Source organism: Pagrus pagrus (genome assembly GCF_965226575.1).
Source record: "Pagrus pagrus genome assembly, chromosome: 8".
Taxonomy (NCBI): domain Eukaryota; kingdom Metazoa; phylum Chordata; class Actinopteri; order Spariformes; family Sparidae; genus Pagrus; species Pagrus pagrus.
This window is the reverse complement of record NC_140192.1, coordinates 19,578,577-19,602,963: the sequence shown is the minus strand read 5'-3', so window position 1 is coordinate 19,602,963 and position 24,387 is coordinate 19,578,577. Positions and strand designations below refer to the sequence as shown.

The following is a 24,387-nucleotide window of genomic DNA, read 5'->3' as shown; positions in this document are numbered from 1 at the left end:
GTCTTAGACTTAACTGCCTTGACACAATATGAAAAGGAGAGTTGAAAATTAGGCTCCAAACAAGATAGAAATAAGTAGTTAGGCTATAAGTCTTTAGGATTTATTGTGCAGACTGCTTTGGGATTCTGAAAGAATATGTGAAATAGGATAAATGTTAATTCATAGACCTCAGTCAGCCACTTTGATTGCACAATTTACATTTAGGAATATAGTAATAGGCTGAAAGCAATTACAGGAACGTGCTAAGCCCAGAAATGTAAAACGAAAGCAAAAAAAACCAAACAACTTTATTTACTTTTATTTAAGCCTAAATTACCTGCTAGATTGGGAGAATGAATGGTTATTTGGCTATAGAAATATAAGAGTTGGACCTAATGACATAAGTGTATGGTCATGGATTGGTTGGTCTGGCAGAACTACAGTCATGCAATACTATTATAATAACTTTTTAAAATGTGATTTTTAAAATAAATCTCACAGACGTAGTGTTTATTTCCCTATGCCAGGACAGGACAGTTTTTATCTGGGGGTCTGGTCCTGTGTTCGAGTTCTCCCATGAACGATGGAAGCGCGCTCCCGATACTTCAGGTGAATGAGAGGGAAGCAGAGGAGCGGGATACGGTTCACTGTGCGTCGCATTAAAACAGGAACAATTACAGGAAAATGAGTTGTGTTACGTCGCTTGGGGCACATGTTTTTGTGACAACATATCTACTCTTCGTGATGGGATGCGTTGCACAGAAAGTAAGTTGACATTTGCTGACAATAAGCTGGCAATAATTCACAAGCTTTACCTCCTGCCCAGTTGAGTGCCGTGTTCACTTGTATGGAGAGAATCAAGCCACGGACTACGTTCGTAAATCTTGATATTCAACGATTGTTTGCTTCTCGGCAAACACTCTGACGCCAAGGGACTTTAAGTGAGTTATTTTATGAAAGCTTCGGTGCCACCATTCAATTCGGCATATATCCGATGCACAAGGCAACTCTTGCGTCAGCTGCATTTTAAATTTAAATCTGGCTCGTCGGCATTGTCAACAATTTTGTACCTCCAGAATACAGTACAGCGTCGCAGGCGCCAGCGAGAAGTGGCACGTATGAACCAATTTTTGAAAGGTGACATTTTAATACTGTGAATGCTTTTCATTAAATAAGATGTATGCCGAGTTTATCAAAAGACCACTTTATTTCGAAAAACACCCAAACTCACGTTTTACGTCGTAAACAAGTTGGGCATTTAGCTGTAAACGTTTAAATGATCAATTTTTACAATTGAGTTTTGTGTGCGCTCTGTTTGATAACAAAATAGCTCGTAACATTACGTTCTCTCACGCTGGTTGTGGGGCAGTTACAGAGGAAACAAACTAAATTAGGTCATAAAGAGGTTATCAAAATGCTCTTGTATTCAGCTTGTGATTTGAAACTGTCTGTCCAAAACACTGAGCCAATACATCCGCCTCATGTAAGTAGGCTAAAAACTAATGCAAATTAACTGAAATATATCTTTTTTTAAAATGCGGTTTGCATTTCGACGAGGCAAGTCCAGTTTCGTTGTTTATATTATCAAAGTATCCCATGTGTTTTTTGACAATCCAAAACAGTGAAATCCAGGGGGGGAAAAAACCCTGTAGCATTAGCCATAGCCAGACTGTTTTAATCAACTTACATCATGCTGACTAGCTTTTCCACCTTTTCCATTTTAGGCACACTTTCGTAAAGTCTTTATTTCTGTTTAAAAGTACCTAACTTCGTGTCACAGTAGATCCTCTAGGGCTTTAAAGGGGATGTTTTGATGGCACAGGCATGTTTTGATGTAACTGCACTTCACACAGTCAGAGAATGGCATGCAGAGTCCAAACTGCTGAAATGAGAACCACATTGAGAGCATGTAAACCTTATGTTGTGCTTTTCATACTCATTGAGGCGATTTCCCAAGCTTTTGCCTCTGACATGCGAGTGGTTCATGATCAAAAGTTAGTCTCTGATAAAAACAGGAACACAAACAGTCATGGATTGTTTCCCGGGCATGTTTCTCATTCAATCGGGCTGTGATTCATGTTGGACATGTTTTAGCTTCTCCTGTGGTAAAGTCAGAGCTCCTGCCAGCAGGTTAGTTAGGCTTAGCCGTATATCGAGTTGATTGGCTGAGGTTTAAAAGTTGTTCTGATGCCATAACTTGAGGTGTCACCCTGTTATTTGGTTAATACTTATACACAGCTACACATTTAACTTGGAGGATGACAGGATTTGTTGATGTACATTGTGAGCCACCTGGAACAATCATGTTTACATAGACTGCTGCAGGGGTGGGCTTAAGTACTTGCTCCTGAAGCAAGGGACAGTGATGGCTCATTGTGCAGAAGAGAAAAAACTGTCTAATACAGCTAGTGCATGCATTTGTTAAAATGCAATTTGATCGCCAGCATGTCATGTGCATCCCTAGCAGTGTCAGCTGTCTCTGTTGGGGAAGGATAGATCTCACTGACATTGTTTGCCACGCATATGTTGTTGTGGAAGGCAGTCTAAAAGGTGAATGCGTCTCAGGCTGAATAGCTGCTATGTTATTCCTCTGGTCCTGGAAGTTGAATCTAAGCCGCAGCATTCTAAAAATGACAGGGATGTTCACTCGTTTCCTGCCAAATGTTGTTGTAGAGTCATTGAAGCAAGGGATCCAAACTGTTAAGTGCATCACCTACTCTTTCTTCTGATCACATATTCTTCTGTTTTTGGTTTATGTGTGATTAAAAATAATGTCCAACATGCGGGCAGTGGCTGTTGTTAGACCATAGCATCCTTAACACAGATCCCTAGGAAATCAAGACCCTCTGGTCGGCAAGGAGAAGCTTCCACCTGTCAAGAGTTGTCCTCTTCCGCTGATGGACAATGGCGGCTCAGCAGCACAATTCTTGGAACTAGACAACAAAAGCCTTTGCTATATTGAATTGTCAGCGTCTCCAGCTTTAGTTCCTGTGTGCATAGGGTGCTCACTATCTTTGCAATTATCTGCCTGAGGGGGCACGGTAAATGATGTCTTTGTCCTCCGCTCCCCTTTTGTATTAAGTTGATTTTTGGAACAGCATAAACAAGCTTGGAATTTATTCTATCCCCCTCGCAAAAAATGGGAGGCATCCAAGTCTGCCAGTCCACAATTCAGCGCTGCGGACGGGAGAGAGTGAATTTGATCTTTGTTTTCCGGCACTGCTCTGTCTTTCGGAAGGTTTTATTTCCACTTGAAAAAGGGACATTTGTCTCTAATTGAATTGAGTTGTAGGATCCCAGTGAACTGTGAATTCACTTAGTCCTCCCATGAATTATCTGACAGCAGATGCACACACAGTCTGTCAAAAGATAAACATGTCAGTGTGCGTCAGTGAAGTGCAGTGGGACTTTTGCAGAGATGGGATGGATAGACTAGAGACAGAGACGGAGTGATGAGCAGTGAGTCCGACTGAGAGAGTTAGTGAAAGCTACTCGGTTGCAGATGCAGACCTGTACGTTGTTCAGTGGAAAACAAACCTCTGTCAACACCTTTCATGTTATAGTGGCAATTGTAGGGGAGGGTGAGATGAGGGGCGTTCAGTTGGTTGCAGTCTTCAACCTCACTGCTTGATGATTTTTTCATGAGCTGCTTAATCCAAATACTGAAAGCCAGGATTCAAAACTATAAAGTTTAGGCTTTAGGCTTAAATGTAGGGAAGACAATTTTGGAGAAAGATGGTTGATTGTTGAGTCTCATTCCCAGGACGTCAAATACTGACACTTTGGGTGAGAATTTCGGACTGAATACCAACCCAAAGTGTTTGTATTTGACATCCTGGGAATGAGACTCAACAATCAACTATCTTTCTCCAGGATTGCCCTTCCCTACCTTTAAGCGATCTGTAGAAAAGATGAATCACTCTGTTGGAGTTGTTTGGACTACAAAATCGCTCCACCCGGGGTTGTACAGAGGTGTTATTGAGTGATGCTTCTTTTATGTAAACACTCTTTGGCTGGGCACAGACACCAGCCTGCAGAGAGCACAGACCTGAGAACAGAGGATTTACTTGTGGCCCCCAGGTGAACCTCTCATGTATTACCATTTCATTCAGAGTTAAGAATCCCATTTTGAAAAACATAAAAACCAGGCATCTTTGGAAAACTTAATTTAACACAACTTAAAACTGTTCTGAAGGTATTTCTAGAATTCAAACAGACTCTTCTAACGCTTTGGGTAAAAAAGTCTTTCCATCTGCTGCACAGCGAGACAGGATTTTGTTTTCCCCAAACAAAGCAGGGATAAAGAAATATGTAATTTCCAGCTCCCTGGATAGGAAATAGAGTTGCAACTTGAAAAAACAGGATGAAAATCTTTCTTATCATGCAGCCGTTGGAACAGTTTTTCATCCAGTTGGATAGCATAGTCTTTGCAGATTCTTGAAATACCTTTACAACATCAGTGAGTTTGGTTAACACCCTAATAAGTTTTATGAAGATGCCTTGAATTTTATTACCTTTTTTTTTTTTAATCAGACGCTTGGCTTTGCGACTGAAATTTAATGTCAGTAGATGAAAGAGGCCGTTATGGGGCTAAGTTAATGCATCAGAACAGCTAAGGTGAATTAATAAGTCAATTAGTAAAATTATTGTTGACAGCTTCTTTGATAATCAATGAATCGTTTCAGTGTAACATTTGCTGGTTCCAGATCCTTAAATGAAAGGACTTACTGGTTGGACAAACAAGGCTATTTGAAGATGTAGATTTGGACTCTGGGAAACTGTGATGAGCTGTTAAAATTTCTTTGACATTTTGTAGACTAAACGATTAATTGATTATTTCTGAAAATAGTTGGCAGATTAATCAATAATGAAAACAATCATTAGTTGCATTCCTACACATTTTAATTAAAGAATTAAAATTATATATGTCCAGCCGAACATAAGGCTTCATAGTATCTTCTCTGAAGACTAGCGATAAATCACTACATTTTGGAGAAGGGGGCAGTTCAGAATCGTTTATAGCAGAGGAATTAACAGCCTTCATGACAGTTCTCAAAAAACATACTGTAGTTCAGTGTTGCTGGAGATGATATTCCAAAAAAATAAGCTTAACTGACAATTTTGATGGTGTGGTTGCACTTGGAAATGTTGCTGTGTCCATTTAGACTCTGATTGATTTACAGTTTAATTGTGTCAGTACAGTGCAGCCCAGCCTACACAATCGGGCTCCTCACTGACGTGCTGCAGAAAGACTAATTATCTTGGACGCATTCGCAGGATCACATTCCAAAATCTGGAAAAGATTTCTCCAAACTGTTTGAAACCATTGTGGAGTTAAGGTCACCACAGGGCTCCACAGGGCTCCACAGGTTTAACAGCTACCACAGCAGCGGCATCAGCAGCTCTTTCTAGAGGAAATATGTTAATAGGTTCTACACCACAAACATGGAGGAGAGAGTCTGCATCTGCCTGTCCTCTCCCTCACCCAGTCACATATCTGTGCAAGTTGGAGGACCACAGCGGTAATAATTTCCAGCGTTCCACTTTTTTTCACGCATGCTACAGCGAACGTCCCATGACGGCCCTGTCAATAAAATGTCGATCGAACATGCATGCGCTCAAAGAGGCCTTTCATAAGTCACTCATGATGAAAATGTGCTGAGCCAGCGCTACAGTGGCCAACGTGGGCGACCCTAGAAATGCCTGGGCTTAATCAGGCCGCCACACCAGTTGTTTGTAAACTCACCCTGGCTTGAACCAGAGCCACTGACATGAGCCCACCAGGAGAGGCATTGACATCACAGGGGAGATATGTGATAAATCCTGGGCTCGAGTATCAGCGCTTCTCACAGCTGTGGAGAATGACCTCAAGGAGCTGCTTTTCTATCTGCATTTGGAGGGAGCTGCACAAAATATAAAACCACACGGGGCATCTTGCTGACATTGAGATGCAGCTGCTGAGTCAGCTGTCTCAAAACTTAAAAATCCCATTCTAGCTTTCTTTTCAGCTGCACGCCTCTGTTTATGATAGGTATGATACGGGAAACCGATGTTTTTGAAAAGAGGAACAGTTCCTAACATTTTCCCATGCACTGACCTCTTAGGTCTGTGTAATCTGCACTACTGTACGAGAAGTCTGTATCTTCTAGCACCAGTGCAACTCAAGGAAATCCCCCATCATTTGTTGCATTTTCAGAATAAGTGCTTTTTATTCTAATTCAGTTACTGAGGCTTCTAATCTTGTTAAACGCTTCAACTTTTATTTGATTGTGCGGTCAGGTTAGCCTCATCCCCATCATTGATTTTACAGCATAAATTCTTGATATGTTCGATTTAAGGAATCAATCACTTTTTATGTCTGATCTAATATATACCTGACTGACAAATTAAATTTGTTGCTGCATTACATTCTTATATATTTTTCTTATCTATCTTGAGGTGTGTATCCCTAAAATCTCAAACCCTGTCAAAAATGACTTGATTCAGTTAAGGATAATGGGATTTTAATTGAATGCATGCTACAAACTATCGGTCCACAAAGCTGCACTTTGCTGATATTGGTGGTCCAGAGCTGAGGAATTGAGTGTGATTGTAAAGCATCCCGAGCGGACTGCTGCTGCTGCTGCTGAAGCGCTAGCCTGTGAAGCAGTGTCACTTTTCTCCTCCAGTAAACAGGGCTGGTGAGGATTCCTGCCCCCTTTTGAGGGGCCCGCCTGCCTGTTTATGAGCCAGTCCAGGGCTGTTTGTGCATGAGAGGCCGAGTGTGTGTGTGTGTGTGTGTGTGTGTGTGTGTGTGTGTGTGTGTGTGTTAACAGTACTTCAGCAGAAGCCAGCTCGTGTTGCAGAGTTTTCACAGCGGTGTCGTCAGCCTGGGTGGTTTAAAAAAATCCATGTTACAGTCAACAGTTATGTCTGAGTGCAGACTTCTGTTTTGTCAAATAGAGGTGAACTGTATTATGTTGGTGTGCTCACCTTTTTACTGCACATGAATTTTTAGGTACAAGCTTTTGTTTTATCTCTTATCTGACCAGAAGCCCCCACTTACATAGAATGCAATCTATCATAGAAAAATATATTCAGGTTGAAATTGTTTCAATTAGTTTTAAATAATGTTTCATATAATAAAGAATATTTAAATTAAAATTTAAAATGTAATATTCTAATGTAGTGGTATAAAACCTGATTCCAAAAAGTTGTGTTTTTGACAATCCTTTTACTCAATTAAAATAGTACAGGGACAATATATTTAAAGTTGCACTATGTAGTTTTGGGGAAGAGATTCTAAGAGAAACAACTTAATTGAGTGATTTTTTTTTTAACGCCTAAACAAATTAAATAAACAAACTCTCTTCATCTGGCAATGATTGGCAATGAAAGGGGAATCCTCAAATGGGTCAGAAGTTCACAAGCAAGGATGTGGCGAGGTTCACCACTTGGTTGGTTTGCAGATGATTTCATTCTGTTTTTATCTGCGTTTTACACACCGTTTAAACTTGAATTGATTGTACATAATAATGAGTTATGCATAATATGATGGTACCAGACAAACAAGTCAGCTCCACATCATCAGTGAGTGAATTTAAAGTATCCTCTGAGGTAGTTAGACACGCTTATGAACCTCATCGTGGAATGTGATTGACCTTTTTTCTTCTTTAAAAAAAGGATGTACTGACGCAAAGTGACAACGATAGAACAATACTGTTTGTGCGGGGCCTCTCAGTAATGACAGCAGCTGGTCTGATGTTTCACTGAACAAGTCACTTCAGACAATTATGTGCTCAGTTGATCTACTTCTGTCCAGGGAAGCCCCTGTCAGTGGCACAACTGGGGCGCAAGGACCAGCCGGCTCTTATGTAAACTTTCAGCTTGCCTTGTACTTATTAGCATCACTTCATTAAAATATTATCCTCCCTCCCTGTTTGTGTAGTGGCTCACCAAAACGGCACTGCGGCCCATTGTTCCGCCATGAGAAAAGGCATCCTTGAATAATTAGCGGCCTGCCAGTGGAGCGGCCTGTGATGTAACAGAACTGAGATGTTTGGCATTATAAGAATGTCCCATTTCCATTCGACACAGTGGCACTTTGGGGCCCTTTCATGTGTAGTCTAGCATGCACATCCCAGGGTGCTGGGGACCTCCCAGCCGCCTCGTCCTGGTGGGAGAGGTGACACAGTCCCAGTCCATGACACAGTTCTCTTTCATCAGATGCAGGATTTAACATCATAGAAGAGACTATTGATGTACAGATGAGCAGTATTTGCCACATCTTTTTTTTATTTTTTTTTACCTTTTGAACTTTTGTTGATTTATTTATTTTAGAGTGAAACAAATCTTTAACGGAGGTTGAGTAAAGGCCAGCAAAGCAGCAATATGACAAAGATCAATCCACAAACATACGTTTTCTCGTTGCTGGTCATTTTTACCCTGAAAGGGGACACTCTGTCCTTCTCTTCCCCCTGTTATGCCCCCATATTGTGAAGTGGTTCCCCTCATTGCGCAACCCTGCTGCAAACACTGTGAACCCCAAATCGGCTTAGTCTCTCTAACCTCAGCAGGAATGGCATTTGGCCCGTTCAAATGTCATCCGTGTAATTCTTTGCTGTAGCACATTAATTTCTTGTAAGTGTGAAGGCATTGCAAGTGTTGTTTGTCTTGCACTAATGTAATTGCTTTCAAATGTAAGTCATGGAGAAAAACGGCCAAATACAGCCATTGAAAAGGATTCAATGATCACAATTTGAGAGAATTTTGGTAACTTGCAAAAATATTAAAACGGCATTAAGGATAAAAAAACTGTGAGCAGACATTCCTCTCATGTCAAAGACAGGTCAATGTCTTTGACAACAGTACTACTGTTTGTAACTGTAATAGAGAAACTATGGCTTTGGCTTGTCCTGTAGTAAGCTGGTTAATTTGTTTCACATACGAGCATTTTTGCTTTGATGCATACTTTCACTTTGCATTCGTGGATTTGTCAAGGAGACTGGTGACTTGTCTTATGCAACACGCGGTTTTATGCCTTTGTTATTGTTCACTTAAAGGTTGCCCCATCTGTGACCTCAGCACTGTGTATGTTGCTCTGTGATTTGGTCTCAGTAGCATGCAGTCGCATTCCGTATGCAAATGTTTGGAGGAAGATTAAAATGTTGTTTTTTTAAGCAGCTTGCTGTACCTTCTGAGGTTTTCTCGCAATCCAACAGATTGCTGTCTGCCCGGAAAGATTAAATGTTTGCCTGAGACGTAACCAAAATTTCAATGCGGTATTTCCGCAGACTGTGCCAGCCACTGGCAGACCCTGACCAGCAGACTTAACATACAGTAAGTTCCAGCATAAGAGTAGAGTGGAGCAGCCTGGTTTGTGGAAATATGAGAAATAAACACTGGTTTTGCCCTGGGCAAATATTTTATCATTCTGAACAGAAAGTAGACACCTGTGAGATCATGAAAATAACATTCCCCTACAATATGTGTAGGAAAGGCAACTAACAAAGATTGTAACCAACTGAGCACCCCTTGTTTCAACCTCTCTTCCGGTGGCCGCTAAAAACGCAATAAATGCGAAAAGGCTCTCTGTAGCCAGTGTTTGGTCTGTCCATTCTGGGCCACTGTAGATAAATGGCGGTGCAACTTGGTGGACTGTGGAAGAGAACCTGCTCTCTCTGGGGCTCATTCATGAAAACAGGTGATTATACACTAATGAAAGCATAATTATGAAAATCGTATTACATTTTTGCCCCTAAATTCCCCTACATCCTACTGACTGGACCTTTAAATGAAATTCCAGCATAAGAACAAAACTCAGAATGCAATATGTCTTAACATCTAACTTCTGACGCCCAACAGAATGCTCACACATATTTCCTTTAGTTACGTAGATGGTGCTTCCCTCCTTGCCCTCTCTGACCTTCCGTGTGTCTGTAATATGCTGTAGCCTGGCTGTTAGACTGTCAGCTGTATCAACTATAGAGAAGGCTTTTGGTTTGATCCTAATGACCGGAGGGCTGACTGAGTGGTCCTCTCTTCTAGTCATGATTGAAAATTACAAGTAGATTTGGCTACTTAGAATATACCGACTGAGGAATGCCTTTGATGCATGCCTTCGGATGGGGATAGATGGTCCATGGAGAAATCAAAGTACCTGTCTGGCTCCATAGACTTTAGCTGTCCTCACGTCCCTGTTGCCCTCTTCCCCAGCTCCCATCTAAACTGCATTCTCAAAGTGATCTCTTATGCTTTTAGCCCAGTCCAGAGCACAAGTGTCGCCCGCGGTTGTTGGTTTGTTACCTGTCTGGCATGGGGGTCCGCCAGTCTGGGTCATTCCCACAGTCCAGAACTGAAGCCAACAGGAAAGCTCATAAACACACAGGCCCCCTACAAAGGTCTGGTCCTCAACTCCCTGGCCCAGCCACACATCTGCCTCTGCTTAGGCCTCAGGTCCCCCTTACATCCCCACACACCTGGGAAGAATTACAGCCAGCATGTTTGAAGAAATACTCTCCCCAGGGTTACCCGAGCAGGCAAAACAGGCAAAGCACAGGCTTTGATATAAAGGCAGAACAGCAGGGTTGAATAGTTCAGTTTCAAGCTGGTTTATGTCTGTGAGTAATCAGACCACAAGTCGAGTGTATTATTTGCTGATAGGTACCTTGGTTGTTGGTGCTTTTGACATAAAGAACTTAATCGCTTCGTTGCCCTTATCTGAATACATGACTCAACTCAGAATTTAGGCAGAGTGTTATATAATACGTTCAACTCTTTTAAACACAATGCTGAAGAATGGCATGAATGCTAGCATGAGTGGCACCAGTGGGAATCAAAAGCTGTACCCTGGCAGTATTTCTGCTGAGCTTTACCTGTAGACTTATATGAGTCACATTAATTGACAGGGGTGTTAGTCAGAGCCTAAAATAAATCTTAAAATGTAAGATTCTTTAGTGGACTACCATTTTGAAACCACGTGTATGGCGTTATGGCTGGCGCCATCTTGGTTTTTTGGAGCCAGAAGTAATTATACTTGGATGAGAGGGTGGTGCTGGGAAGGACACTGGATCTGACTGAGAAACTACAGAAATGCTGTGGTAGCAGCTTGTCAATTACAAGAAAACCTTGCACTAAAGCACACTGCTTCATCGTCTATTTTACTTCAAATTAAGCTAACTTACTAAATGACCATTTTTTATCGAAGAAGACTTGAAACTAGTGACTGAGACCATGATTCTCATTAGGAAATCTGCATATCATTAGAAAGAATGCAGGTGTAAGGCATTTCTGTTCTGGCTTAACTTTTCAGACTTGGAAGCTCAATGGTTGTAGTGCTTGAAAAGCAGGTTTTATATTATGACATGACTAACTTAATATGATTCATATTGCAGGTATACTTCGACTGTGGTGCCAAGGTGGATGTGGTGGATGTCCAAGGCCTCATTCTGTCCCCTGGCTTCCCCTACAACTACTCCTCTGGGACGCACTGTGTTTGGCAGTTCTTTGTGCCTGTTGATTACCAGCTTATCCTGGAGATATTTGACTTTGACGTGTTTGAAAGCCATGACTCCGCTGCACAGTACTCTGCTATCTCTAATTTTGAAGAGGAAGAGGCAGACGAAGAGGTGACGTTCACTCCTGTCAGCTTAGCAGCAGATGAAACTTCTTTAGCAGCTAAAGATCCAATGCTTCAGAGTGTAGGGGATGTCACAAAGACTCAGCAGTCCTCCCAAGATGGCGAGGTGAAGCAAGTAGTTGTCCAGGAACAGTCCACAAAGATGGAGATTGCCAAAGTCTCAAATTCTGCCAAAAGATCTGCAGATGCCTCATCTGGCCTGTCTTCGCCACCTCCTCCCTCTCTTCTCCTCCCTGGGGCTGTACCTCAAGGAGACAAGGCTGTCAACTCCGCCTCCTCACCTCACCTCAGGGGAGACATCAACCCCAGTTCTAACCCAAGCACAGTTGTGGAGGAGACCACTATTGCCCCACCACACTTCACTGAAACTCCAGCTGTGAGCCCTGAAACCCAGCACTCGGTGCTTGACGCCTGCCCCCACGATGTCCTCTACATCTCAGACCTCATCACCTTCTCCTCCAGGTTCTGTGGCTCCAACCGGCCTCCTAGCAGTCAGCTGGTTTTTGGTTCCAGCCAGGAGATGGTGGAGGTCATCATGGAGCTCATCACCACCACCCACTGGGGTCGTGGCTTCGCTCTTCTCTTCCACTACCACAACCTGACTGAGCCAGGGGGGGAGCGCCGTGCCTCTGCTCCCACAGCCAGCAAGGTAGACTCTCTGCTGGCTGCTGTGAGTGGAGCTGCCTTCTTCGCTATGATACTTACCAGTGCCCTCTGCATCGTTTTCAGGTAACAGAAGTAGAATAAGTTTATTTAGAAAGATGAGGGATGATAAGTGCTGCAACCATCAGTTAGTCAGCCTAATACAATACAGATTGACCTCTAGTTGCCACTAATGAATTGCAACAACATTGTAAAGTTTGTGGATGAAAGTATAGTTGTATAATCTTGGGCAGTCATTCATTCCATCACTCTGTTTTAGGGCAAAATAGCTCAACAACTTCTAATACTGAATGGATTGTTAATTTTTTACAGACATTCATATATATCAAATTTAGTGCCATTGATGATCCCTATCCCTAACTATTAGATGGATTACCATGAAATATGATAAAGATATTCAAACACCCCTGAGGATGGATCCTATTGAGGTTTATTATCCCCAGATCTGTCCCACCCAGCGAGGCAAATATTATTCTATTCTCCAGTGATGTTTCCCATTGCTATCAGCCTTAGTTGTACTTTGTGTTTGGTGTTTATTAGCCGATGTTAGCATGCTAACATGCTTCACAAAGATGGTGAAAATGGAAAACATACCTGCTAAACATCAGCATGTTTTATCCTTGTTATTGTGAGCATGTTCCCATGCTGATTAAACACAGCCTCCCAGAGCTGCTCTTACCGAGACTCTTGTAAATATACAGTATCTGGTTTTCTCAGATATATCCTTTAGATTCTTGTTTTTTGCTTTGTTTGTCAAACATAAACCCTCAGAGTTCCTCAGCAGATATTCTCCTGAGAAAATTCACAAGTCTTTGATTTCTCCCTTGCATGAAAATGGGCTGGTCTGACAGTAAATACAGATGCACAAGCTCGCACATACAGACTCGCCACTTTGTTATGTTGACTCAGCTGGAAGCCTCAGTCCCTGATGTGGTGACCCTTGGAGATTAGTTGGGTTTGGCTGCAACTGTGCGGCCTCCTTGATGTGGAGCATTCTCACCATAGACAGCGGGGCATTCAAGGTACAGCACCTGGCATCAATTCCAGCACACAAAAACACAGAGGCTGCATGAAAGTGAATGGGCGGAGAGAGAAGGGACAACAAGGAGAATTAAAACTCAATGTGAGTTTGGTCCTAACAGCATTGTCAGACAATCAAAAGGTATAATTTACAAGCTGTTCCCTCTTGTCCATCCCAGGGGACAATGAACACAAGCTGAGGGGTTAAGTTTGGAGGTTTGTAATACTATCTGTTCTGACAAGGTGACTGTTTTACCCCACTGGTCCAGATAGACTCAGAATCCAGAAAGGTTTTTGTCAACCTTAGCATTGAGCTTGCTGTGAGAAACACCCCTGTTTAATGTGATTTGTGTTAATTTCAAATGCAGCTCAGTGTCTCCAGCTCATCTGCTAGGCGCAATAACTCCACAGGTTCTCACCATTAATGACGGGGAAATTGAAAGCACATGTTCAATAAAATGCAAGTGTAATTAGCAAGAACAACACGAGTCATTCAGAAGCTAGGAAATGCATTCCCAAGAAACGTCAACCTCATGAGCGGCCTCAGTAGCTGTTCTTTTCTCATTCGGTTGTTCCCTATTAATTTAAACGAGTTCACAGAAAATCATTGGAAAACAACTAGCCTGGCGAGCTAGGCGAGATCTTGCTAGTTTAAAGCAGCAGTGAGATTAACTCTCAAGGTCCCCTCTGGTCAGAAAACAGCCAAAGGTGGAAGGGAGTCACAGCATGGGTTGCTCTCACTTGACCCGTGGCTGGTAATGAACTCATTCAGCTGTGAGAGTAATTTTTAATAAGAGGGTACTTGCTCAAATATTTCTGCATGCTTCATTGGTTCATATGGACCGAAGAGCAGGACAGAAATGCATGGTAAAAATCGGTAAGTGGTGTGAGTAATGTCCTCAGTTGTAAAAGAATCCAGTTATGGCTCTACTGGACTTTTGTGCATTGAGGTTTCCGATAAAGTGTAGAAATGTCTGTCATCATTGCTTCAAACTGATCGGCACAGTCTTAAATCTTATATTTCATAGCCACCCGTGGGTCAGTGGAAACGGATACTGGACATGGCTTTCAGCAGTGCAAAAGTGACAGGACGAAAAATAAATAACATCTCAGTATCGACCACTATGTGAACTGCTAGAGTTGAGGTATGTGTGAATGCGAGATCATGGTGCATCTCGTCCAATGTCCAGCACCACAACAGAGTGACTATTGAGGGGGAAGAAGCCACGGGTATGTTCCAGCTATTACATATTGAACGAGGTGGTTACTATTTCAAAAAGCTCCTATCCCAGTACAGCTGTATGAGAATGTGTCGATTTTTACATTTCTGGTCAAACTGTGAACACCAGAGGGATTTTTATTTTTGGGAAAACTCTGCCAAGAGGGGAAAAAAATTGCAGACATTCATAAAAGTTGGTTTTTGGATATGTCTGTAATTATAAACTGAATTGCTGTGGTACTGTATGTTTTCCAGGCCCAAACTGTGTCCAAAAAGAGCCAGCTCCTGTGCATCCAGCAACTCTGAGGTACAGACACCGCTGTATACTTACCTTTATTTCTCCTTTTGTCCTCTCAACATGTCACTGCCTCTTCTCCCCTACCTGTCTTCTTCACTCCGTTGCCTTATTTGTCACAGACATTCCTCTGAAAGCAAAATTTTATCAGGGATCACTGGACATTTCTTTTCTTTTCTAATAATCTTTGCCACTGAAGCCAACACTGTCTACTGTTGTAGTTCTGCCCCTCCACTCCATGCTGAGCCGCACCACCTCAGGTTCACATCAGGTCATACAGTTTCAAAGCAAAGTTTGATCAACCTGATGATGAAGCCAGAGACATTTCATAATATTTGCTATGGTGATTTGTAAACTTCTGTAATTGGTGCTTGGTGTTACTTAGATTCTTCACATCAATTTATATAATGCACAACAAAGGTTTGCAGGTAACTCAAGTTCTGCGACACCCCGAAGGCTATTTATCATTAAAATTAAAGGCCGCTGACTCACATAATCCCTGTCAGTTGTGTCTTAGCAATTACACCTTGCATCACAGTACTTTTTATAGCTCATGTTTCACCAAAAGTTGGTTTAAACCAACTGTTAATCGTTCTTTAAAGCCTTTTGTGCCTCCAGAAAACTGATATTGTCTGAATTGCCTCAAGTAATGTCACTTGAGTCGTTAATGGCCAAAGACTACAAGTTTGAAAATGAAAAAAATCTGAGGTATGGAGTTAGAAATAAGTGCTCTTACCAGACCTCTGAAACCCGGTCTACATCTTTGCTGCAGGCTAGAGGCTCCATGCTACATTAGCCGCTACGAGCATAACACACCTGAAACCCTGACGTGAACTGCTGAAAGGTCAAGTTGCATTGTGCGCAAAGGATGATGAAGACTGCATGGAATAAAAAGACTGTCTCTGGTTCTGCTCCATCGCGAGTCTAGCAATTCTATAGGAGTGCAATGCAGTCGATCAACAGATCCAATGGCAACCATTTTGATAATTGAATAATCGCCAGGCATCATCTGCTTCCAGTTTCTGAAATGTAATGCTGTTCTTTGCCATACATGATAGTAAACTGAATATCGTTGGGGTCTGTACTGTTGGTCAGACAAAACAAGCCATTTAAAGGCATCACTTTGCAAGGTGGGAAATGACATTTTTTGAAGACAATATGATTAATCATATAATTGAGTAAATTGTCTGCAGATAAATCAATAATGACAACAATCTTTAGTTGCCGCCCTACCCTGATCACAAAAACATATTTTCTCACTTGCTGCCACTTGTATCGAGTCAAGTAGATGGTTTAGCTTTTCTGTAAGTTAAAAGATACTCACCTCTTGAAGCTGTGCTCCTGAACTGTGCACACACATGCACAGTGACAACAGTCAAAGGCCACAGAAAATGCAGACTGATTCAGTTGAGCAAATGTTTTTTTTTCAACAGTGATCCATCCACCATTATATGAGATATATGAGTTATTTGCAGTTTCTTTGTAACCAAATGAGAACAGATTTAACTAAAAGTAAATTCTTAAAATAAAATGACACATTGGTGTGATTTAAACTCAAAAACACCATAACATTAATAACAACAAGATGGTATATCTAATTTATTCTATATCATTCAATGTACACATTCATTTGTGTTGACTGCTGCAGTGTCCCTGTCAATTGCAAGACATTGGCTCGTGTCCTCTAGGAGCACTGAACATATTTGTACTGCTGGTATCATGATGAAGCACTGTGGGTAAACTGAGTGGTGTTGTGCTGTGTGCTTGTTTTGTAGGTGCCAGAGGGAGTCCAGAACACTGGGGCTGAGGTCAGTGAGCTGCAGCTGATGGCTGAGAATCAGACCAATCTGGAGGCGACCACGGAGCAGGACAACAACAACGAGAGCTCGCCACACACAGGTCGGGAAGGCACACACCTGCACACACGAATGCACACTCACTGAATAGACTGATATATTGGATTGCTGATATTGGCACTCTGTGTTCTGGTTGGTCTCAGTTCTCTTGCAAACTACTACGGAATTGGAGCAAGCCCAAAGGCCACAATTGCTCATTACTGTGGATGTCATCATTTTGATTTATATTTACATGTGTTTAGACTTTTAACTACAATAATTTTAAGGAATGATAATAACACCTTCAGGAATATAAATCTGCCATTAATTCATTTCCTGGCAAAGCCATCATCTGATAAAGTTCGAGTGCAGTCATTAAAAAGGGAAAGGCCTGGGGTTTGTGGAATGTGCCTCAATTGCTGTGATGTTTTAAGGAGATTGCTTGTCAATCAAACAGTGGGATTGATATTCTGCTGATGAGCATCTCTAATTGGTGCTCTTTCTTTGTAATTTCATCGGTGATGGTTATCTGTGCCCATGCTAACCACCCAAGTCTTCTATTTATTCCAAACAATTTCCAAACACAGATGTTTCTGTAAATGGAAAACAGGAAATCTTTCTTGCCTCCCAGGAGTTTTCCTCTGAAAGATTTACCTAACACTGAGCGTTACAAGTTTTCATTTACTGGTTATAGGTTGAATCACACTTGTGTTATAAATATGTCGTGATATAACTTTAAATGAGGAACCCTCTGGGGACTCTGGGTGGGTCTGTAGAGTTTCCATCCTTTCAATGGAAAGGAAAATTGCATTCGTTTTTGAGCCACACACAGGCTTGATCCTGGAACAATCCAAATCTCTCTCTGTTAGTGGGACTGAAACCAGGCTGAGAGATTTGTGGGTTGTGGCATTTAACCCACAAAGCAGCCTGGGAGTAGTTTGAACAACAGGGGAGTACAGTCCCCCTCTGTGTGTGTGCTCCAGTCACGGCGTAAGGAGTTTACACTAAAACACATAGCTTATAAACAGTGAAAGAGTTGAGATTAGCCTACTCTGCATATTGTTTCAGCGAATCAGTTAAATTGCAGTAGAGCATCATAAGCTCTACTGCTTACTGTCCTTACTTAAAGAAGTAGGCAGCATGAAATCATTGTGGATCATTGGGATAGATGACATTTCAGTGGTGAAAACCGTTGTGATGTACAAATTTTGAATTGACATATAATTACACTTTCCCGAGACCAAAACTGCACAAATAACCGATTGTTCTCTGAAACAGAGTTCCAGCTCATGGATAAGCACTATCACAGTGCAATGAAACTAAAATGGCCTCGCTATCAATGTTTTCACATCTTTTGTCTTTGAACTTTTTTTCCTTTTTTTCTGTAGTCAGTGCTGGCGGTGACATTTCCCAGAATGCAGAGGTGGACCTCTCCTGCAGTGGTCTGACTGAACTCGACCTTGGTGCGGATGAAGTTTTCATTGTATCCTCAGCCCCTAGCCCAAGCAGGCTACCCTTCTCCCCTCACACAGTAAGGCTCAGTTTCATGCCAACACAGTTGTCTATGATGTTACCTCGTTAGGATATTGCTTGCACCAAAAACATTCAGGATCCCTTTTGCAACTTTTGCAATGTCAATCAGTCGGTCAGTCCACTACTTCGCTTCAAGTTGAAATCTCTGAACAACTATTTGATGGAATTTGAATTAAACTTAGTGCAGACATTCACTATCCCTAGAGGATAAAGCTTTTTCTCTAACGCCCAATGAGGTTGACATTTGGTATGTCGTTACCCTTTTTTTGCAGGGGTGTGCATAAGACGGACATGACACCTGTCATGCACACGAAGCAGTCATGTTTCTGACTGTTGTCATTAAGTGTCATTCGGTCAATTATGTCACTTTTAATGCAATTTTTTTTAAGCATTAACAACCAGCTTTGTGCGGTCCAGCCAAAAAGTTAGATTTGAAAGTAGCTGTACAGTGAACAGTGAAATTGTCTATTTAATATCAAGGCCAAACACTTGGGGTGTTCTTCAGTGGGTGATCTCGTCGCTTTGGTGAAATGAACCCTGAACCAACGAACATCAGAGGTGACAGGGCATTCGGTGTTTTGAATTGACCCAGTGTTATAATAAGGCTGACACCATTGTTGGCATACGCATGGTTCACTCTAAAACTATTAAAACTACGAGGACATAAATGGGAAATGAGGATAATTAAAAAGATGGGAAGAGTGTTGAGGAAGAAGCAACGGTTGGACCCAGCATTTTTTTCTCTGCTCTCTTTTGTATTCTCTTGGAATAAGAGTTGGCATAAAACAGCTCTGGCAGCTTTTTGAAGGACTGGCAAGCTTTTCTGCAGCCTAGGCTAATGGAGTATTATCTACAGAGCCAGATTCCCAGCTCCAATTGTGTGTGTTTGTGTGTGTCATGCACGCTTTGGCACACAGTGTGTGGTCTGCCTGTGTGTGTCCTCGATGCAGACGTCCATGTAAATAATGTTTGAGAAATGTTGCTTGGGCTAACAGTGGCAAAGGTCACTGAAAAATGCCCAATTGGACTTCTTAGCGTCATTGCCAGGTGAACTTCTGGGTTCGCATGGTATTTTCAACACCACCAAATATCTACAGGAGCATTAAGCCATTAAACCCTATTTAATAAAAAATGTGTTGTATAGGACCTTTTCTGAAAAGAGCTTCAGTTTTGTTACAATAAAGCAATGAGGAGACTTTAAAATCGTTGCTGTAGGCAGTGTGACGAGATAAAGGCAGAGAAGTCTGGATCAAAATGCCCTTGTACATTCTTCGCTGTCCAAAGTTTACAAGATTTGTTTTTATTTTTTCTGGAGAGTGTGTCAAGCTCCTCCAGGCACCCCTTAAGGGCCTGGAGACACGGCCTTTAGAGCCAAAGTTTGTGGGCAAATGTGATCTGTTGCTGATTTTTCACCTCGTGTGTCAAATCTAACAGTTGCTATTGTGTTGGTGGGGCTTTAATGCCCAAAAGAACATTTTATTTAAACCCCAAGCTAATTCTTGTCTAGACAAAGTTAGCTGCTAGTGACTCTGTGTAAAGGATTATCTGGACTCGTTCTCTGTCTGATGGTTGCAACCCCTAAAACCTCCCCCCTCCCTTGATCAACAGCAGCTGACCGATCAGGAAGGATAACGTGTCCTTTGCACATCCAGCCCGTCAATCACAATTAGTCTCTCTTGGTTGCTCAAGCATATATGACCTTTACTACTCCCACTACAGTGAAGTGTCCTCTCAAATAGTCATTTGTTTGGATTTGTAATGTCCAGCTTAGATGGTAAGACTTCTGCATACACAACACCACTAATGTGACTGAAATCATTCAAAAACCCCATGTTGTTCTCTTGACAGCTTTAATTTACTTAAAAAATAATGATTGAGATTGGTACGTGAGCCACACGTGCTTTGCTGGCTGGCTGTGTGACTCAGCGGGCCAAGCTAATCAGGCACAGTTCCTTCTTGTTAATCCATTAATGTAGTCCACAACACAATGTGCAGGGAGAAATTCAGGAGTGAGGAGGAAATGCGGCAGGTGCCGTCAGCAGACTGGCAGCCAGTCAGTTCCTAATATCCCCAGCTTAAGTACTATGTTCCCTCAGCTTTGATACTTCTTCGGGCTGACAGGGCAATAAAGAATACTTTTCTTATGTTTTACATGTTATTATTTGGTCAAAAAGATGTAGTTTCTGTAATTTCTCAATACTTGGTGTCTGAAATATACAAATCTCATAAAGTCACCTTGCCTGAAAGCAGTATCCATCTATTTTCCTTTTCCTATTGTGACTACTTCAGTCCAGTCTTTCCATTAATGGTCAATTCTAAAGATGTGTGCGTGATTCACTAACAAGCTTGTTGCTCAGTGCAGGTCATTGACCATTGTAGCTGCAGTTGAGTGCTTGAGCATAATGCCACCTCTGATATGTGAGCTATTTACATGGTGTGGTCGTCATCATTGCTAATTAGTTTGTTTATCCTCTCTAGCCACCCTTGTCTTTTGACCTTTGTTAAGGGAAAGTTTGTTGGGTAAACATTTATTATTCCAGCCCCTCTTTGTTTTGTATTTATAAATATACACATTTTCCTATCATTTTTCAGGCAGCTCTTATTAAAATCTTCTGAAACAGAAGAACACAGCTCACAGTATGGGTTAGGGTTGGTCATTTTAATTCATACATTTATGCATTCTGTGTCTCTCAGCAGCGGGAGAGGTTCTTGAGACACAGCGACACCGGTCCCAGCCCTGCAGGTGACTGGCCCTCGCCAGACTCCAACACCTCGACTATGGGCAGCAGGTCGACCAAGGACAGCAGCGGTGCCAGACCGAGAGCGTGGAGCGTACGCACCTTCCAGGACTTCCTCCCTCCACTGCCGCAGCTGCATAAGAAGTGGTGCAGCTGGAACTCTACCAGCCCCTTCACCAAGCTGGTGGACAGCGTCAGTACTAGAACCGTTGATGTTGCAAGAGTGTGTCGCAGTCATTTGGGTTAATTTCATTTGTTTGCAATATAAATGATCTCTTCTCTGGAATGTATTCTTACTTGATTTAAAGTCAGTTCACCAAAAAAAAAAAAACATTCTCACTGACTTCTTGTAGTACTTAATGATGCCGATGGTTTTGATTTTACATAATCACTACAACATGCTGTCAGCATTATTGAGAGTAAATATGTTTTCACATATTACTGAGGTGGATGTAGAAATCTTAGATACGAATATCTCAAAACCATCCATCTGTCTGCACGGTAGATTCCACCAGGAATAAATAAGAAGATTAGGTTTTCTTTGGTTTGTTTTGTAATTTGGGTGACCTGACCCTAGCATCTTAGCTACAGTATATATTTTCTATCATTAAAGGAAAAGAAGATTCAGTCATCATTTACCTACCACCTTCAAAGTCAGGTGAAGTTTTGTAGTCAACAAAACATTTCTGGAGCATCTCAGCAACTGAAATAGATGGGGACTTGTTTTAAGAAGTTTAAAAAAAAAACCCCAAAAAACATGTCTCTCGAAGCCCCTATAGAATAATGAAATCCCAAATCATCCCAAAATAATGGCTTCCTTTAAAAATCCCTTAAAACTTGTCACCTCGTGTTATATTCGTCAACAGTATCTGTTGTATTGGGGATGTAGAATAGCTCTGGCACCTCTATCATACTGGCCTTCAGTGCAGACATTATGTTCTTCTCCTGGCACGAAACACAATGGTCTAATGTGTAACATTAAAAATGGCTGCATTCTGTTTAGCTATTAAAAATTACAAGATCCTAATAGTGTGCATTCTAGCTCAGTGGCATGGCTTACTGAGTCACTTCAGTTGAATGGAGCCATCTTTAGTGTTACTGATCACACATGCGCTTTTCCATCTGTAATAAGTCTAGAGGGTCTACAAATAGTTTGCTATCATTTCAGGCTCCATCCAGTTCGGTAGCTGACTGCAGAGGAGGCGACAGCAGGAAGGTCTTCTCTGATGTTCACCTGGAGGCCAAGGCAGACACCAGCACCATCTCTGACTCATCCATCAGTAATGCCTCCTACCCCCTTACGCAGTCCGCCCAGAGACAGCGGCGTCTCAACTCCACCAGCAACCTGCGGCGTTCACGCTTCACGGGGCCTTGCTTTGGTCTGCTCTCCGGGACAGCAGACCCAGGGAAGGCTTCTGGGGTTCCTCATGCCCAGGGCTCCCCCACTGAACCCAGCCCCAGCTCTTCTTCCTCCACTCAGATTGAGAGTGTCCAGGCCGGAAAGAGGCGCGAGTTCCCAGGCGAGGGCGATCACATCAGCGTGCCGGTGTTTGCCATCTCTGAGGAGGAGGACCGGCAGCCTCTGGTCTCAGCTGAGCACCTGGACCAGACCTCTGCCCCCGCCGTGCTGAATGGGTCAGTAAGGGGGACACATGAGGGGAAGAGGCCCGTCGCTGGAAGCACCAGCCTCAGCCCCAAGAGCCAGAGGGCCAGACCAGAGTGGAGGCCGTGGGGGAGCCAGGTTTCAGGCGGGGTTGGTCCATTCACCACCATGACCGAGTCAAACTCAGTCAGTGACAGCCAGCCGTCTCTCAGCCAGTCCAGAGTGCTGTGCAGTGTGACCAACCAGATGTGACCAGACAGGCTTTAAGTACGTGAAAAGAGCAGGGACTCTGGTGGGCCAGTTATGTATTTCTGCCACTTTGTGAAATGTATAACTTACATCTTTAATTTCTGAAATCAACTTTTACAAAATGATTACTACATATACTGTAGCCTCCTGCTGGCAAATATATTCTCCTTTCTCTAGTTGTTTTCTATTTTTATAAAGATGTATTTGGACAAAGATGGAATAATATGCTGCTTACTATGCCAAGGCACTGACTGCTGTGGTATTATGTTTAAAAAAGATGACTTACTGCAAACATGAACAACATGACAAGTATTTTCTGAGTGAGTACTCCACAACCCCCAACTTTTAGGAGCACTTTTTAACCAGATTTATTTACCAGTTTGATGCTATTCAGTCAGTCATAGTACTCCAACCATTGCACTTTGCTGTCAGTAGCTCATTCATTATAGATTTTGTGCTGTCTTGTGCCAGATTTTCTGCCTTTTCCTTAACATGGTTCTTCATGTGGTTAATGTTTTTTTTTTTTTTAGCACAGGTTAATAAATGCTTATACAATTACTTATTACCCAAAAGTGTTGTGCAGAGCATAGATCGTACATTAATATTAATGTTGCAACAGTGTATGCTTTACAGTATGTACTCCTGAGGCTCATGCTGGATTATAAAAGGGAAATCAAAATAAAGTAAAAGCATATAGAGTACTAATATACACTTATGTAGAAAAAAAGAGAACTAGGAATCACAATAGTATTTAAAATGAGTTATGAATTAATGTAAAGTTTTAATAAAGGCTATGTCATTCACATGTTGTGTCCTTGATCTGAACAACAAAACTAGAATGAGAAGATGGGATATTGTGCTGATTTTTCAGACTTTAGGTTTTTTGATTGAGCACCTGTTAAGGTCTTCAGCTATATTGGAATTAAAAGGGAGCCATTTTTCAAAATGGCCTAATTTGAGGGGAAAAATAGGGATAATATGCTTCCCTGCACTCTTATGTGAAGCTTTGCATCACTGAAACTTTTTTTTTTCTTTCTTTCACATAATGCTTGTTCAAATGACATGTTGGACCACAATTGGCTTCTTAAACTGAGATTTAAAAGGGTAACTCCAACAATTGTACATGTTAAAGTTTGTTAACAGGTCTAATGGAGGCGCCAGGTTTTGAAAAGGAAGAAGAATCCAACAGCGTTGAAGGAGTTGCAATGTTTGACCAGTGGACTGCTTTTCAAAACCTCGCGCCAACATTACCCACAGTGCAACTCATCCAAGTGACATCACTGAAGGCAATTTATCAGATTACAATGCAGCTTCCTCTGGAGCCACAAAATACTTTTTACTACTTTTTTCACATATGCAGTAGTACTCCCCAAGACCTGTAAACACACAACTAGTTGGAGTTACCCTTCAAGGTGAGCACAGTGAAATCAGCCCTCTAGTACACATAAATCATTCTGCACTGTGATGCTCAAAGTGAAGTAATGAGCAAAACGCACTTTTCTTTGCAGGAGGGGATTTAAAAAAAAAAAAGGGATTGACGAAAGCATGTAATATTGTAGAGACAGCTAAATCAAGTCTTTTAATGTGTTAACATAAACAAGCAAATCAGATCCAGATGCATTTCAAAGACAATTTA

The 24,387-nt window shown here is 41.9% G+C and overlaps 1 protein-coding gene across 2 annotated transcripts; it reads left to right on the top strand.

Moving 5' to 3' along the window:
• The first annotated feature begins 574 nt into the window (after positions 1–574).
• Positions 575–23,556, top strand: LOC311260960 (uncharacterized protein). Of its 2 annotated transcripts, none has more exons than XM_084359295.1 (7): positions 575–744; positions 11,352–12,325; positions 14,754–14,805; positions 16,569–16,692; positions 18,017–18,159; positions 20,859–21,092; positions 22,068–23,556. In XM_084359295.1, exons 1-7 carry the CDS (start codon positions 664–666, stop codon positions 22,752–22,754), a joined length of 2,295 nt encoding a protein of 764 aa, XP_084215421.1. In that variant the 5' UTR covers positions 575–663; the 3' UTR covers positions 22,755–23,556. The 2 variants fall into 2 exon arrangements, with proteins under 2 accessions (XP_084215421.1, XP_084215420.1); XM_084359294.1 differs by having other exon boundaries at positions 20,856–21,092.
• The last annotated feature ends 831 nt before the right edge of the window (positions 23,557–24,387 follow it).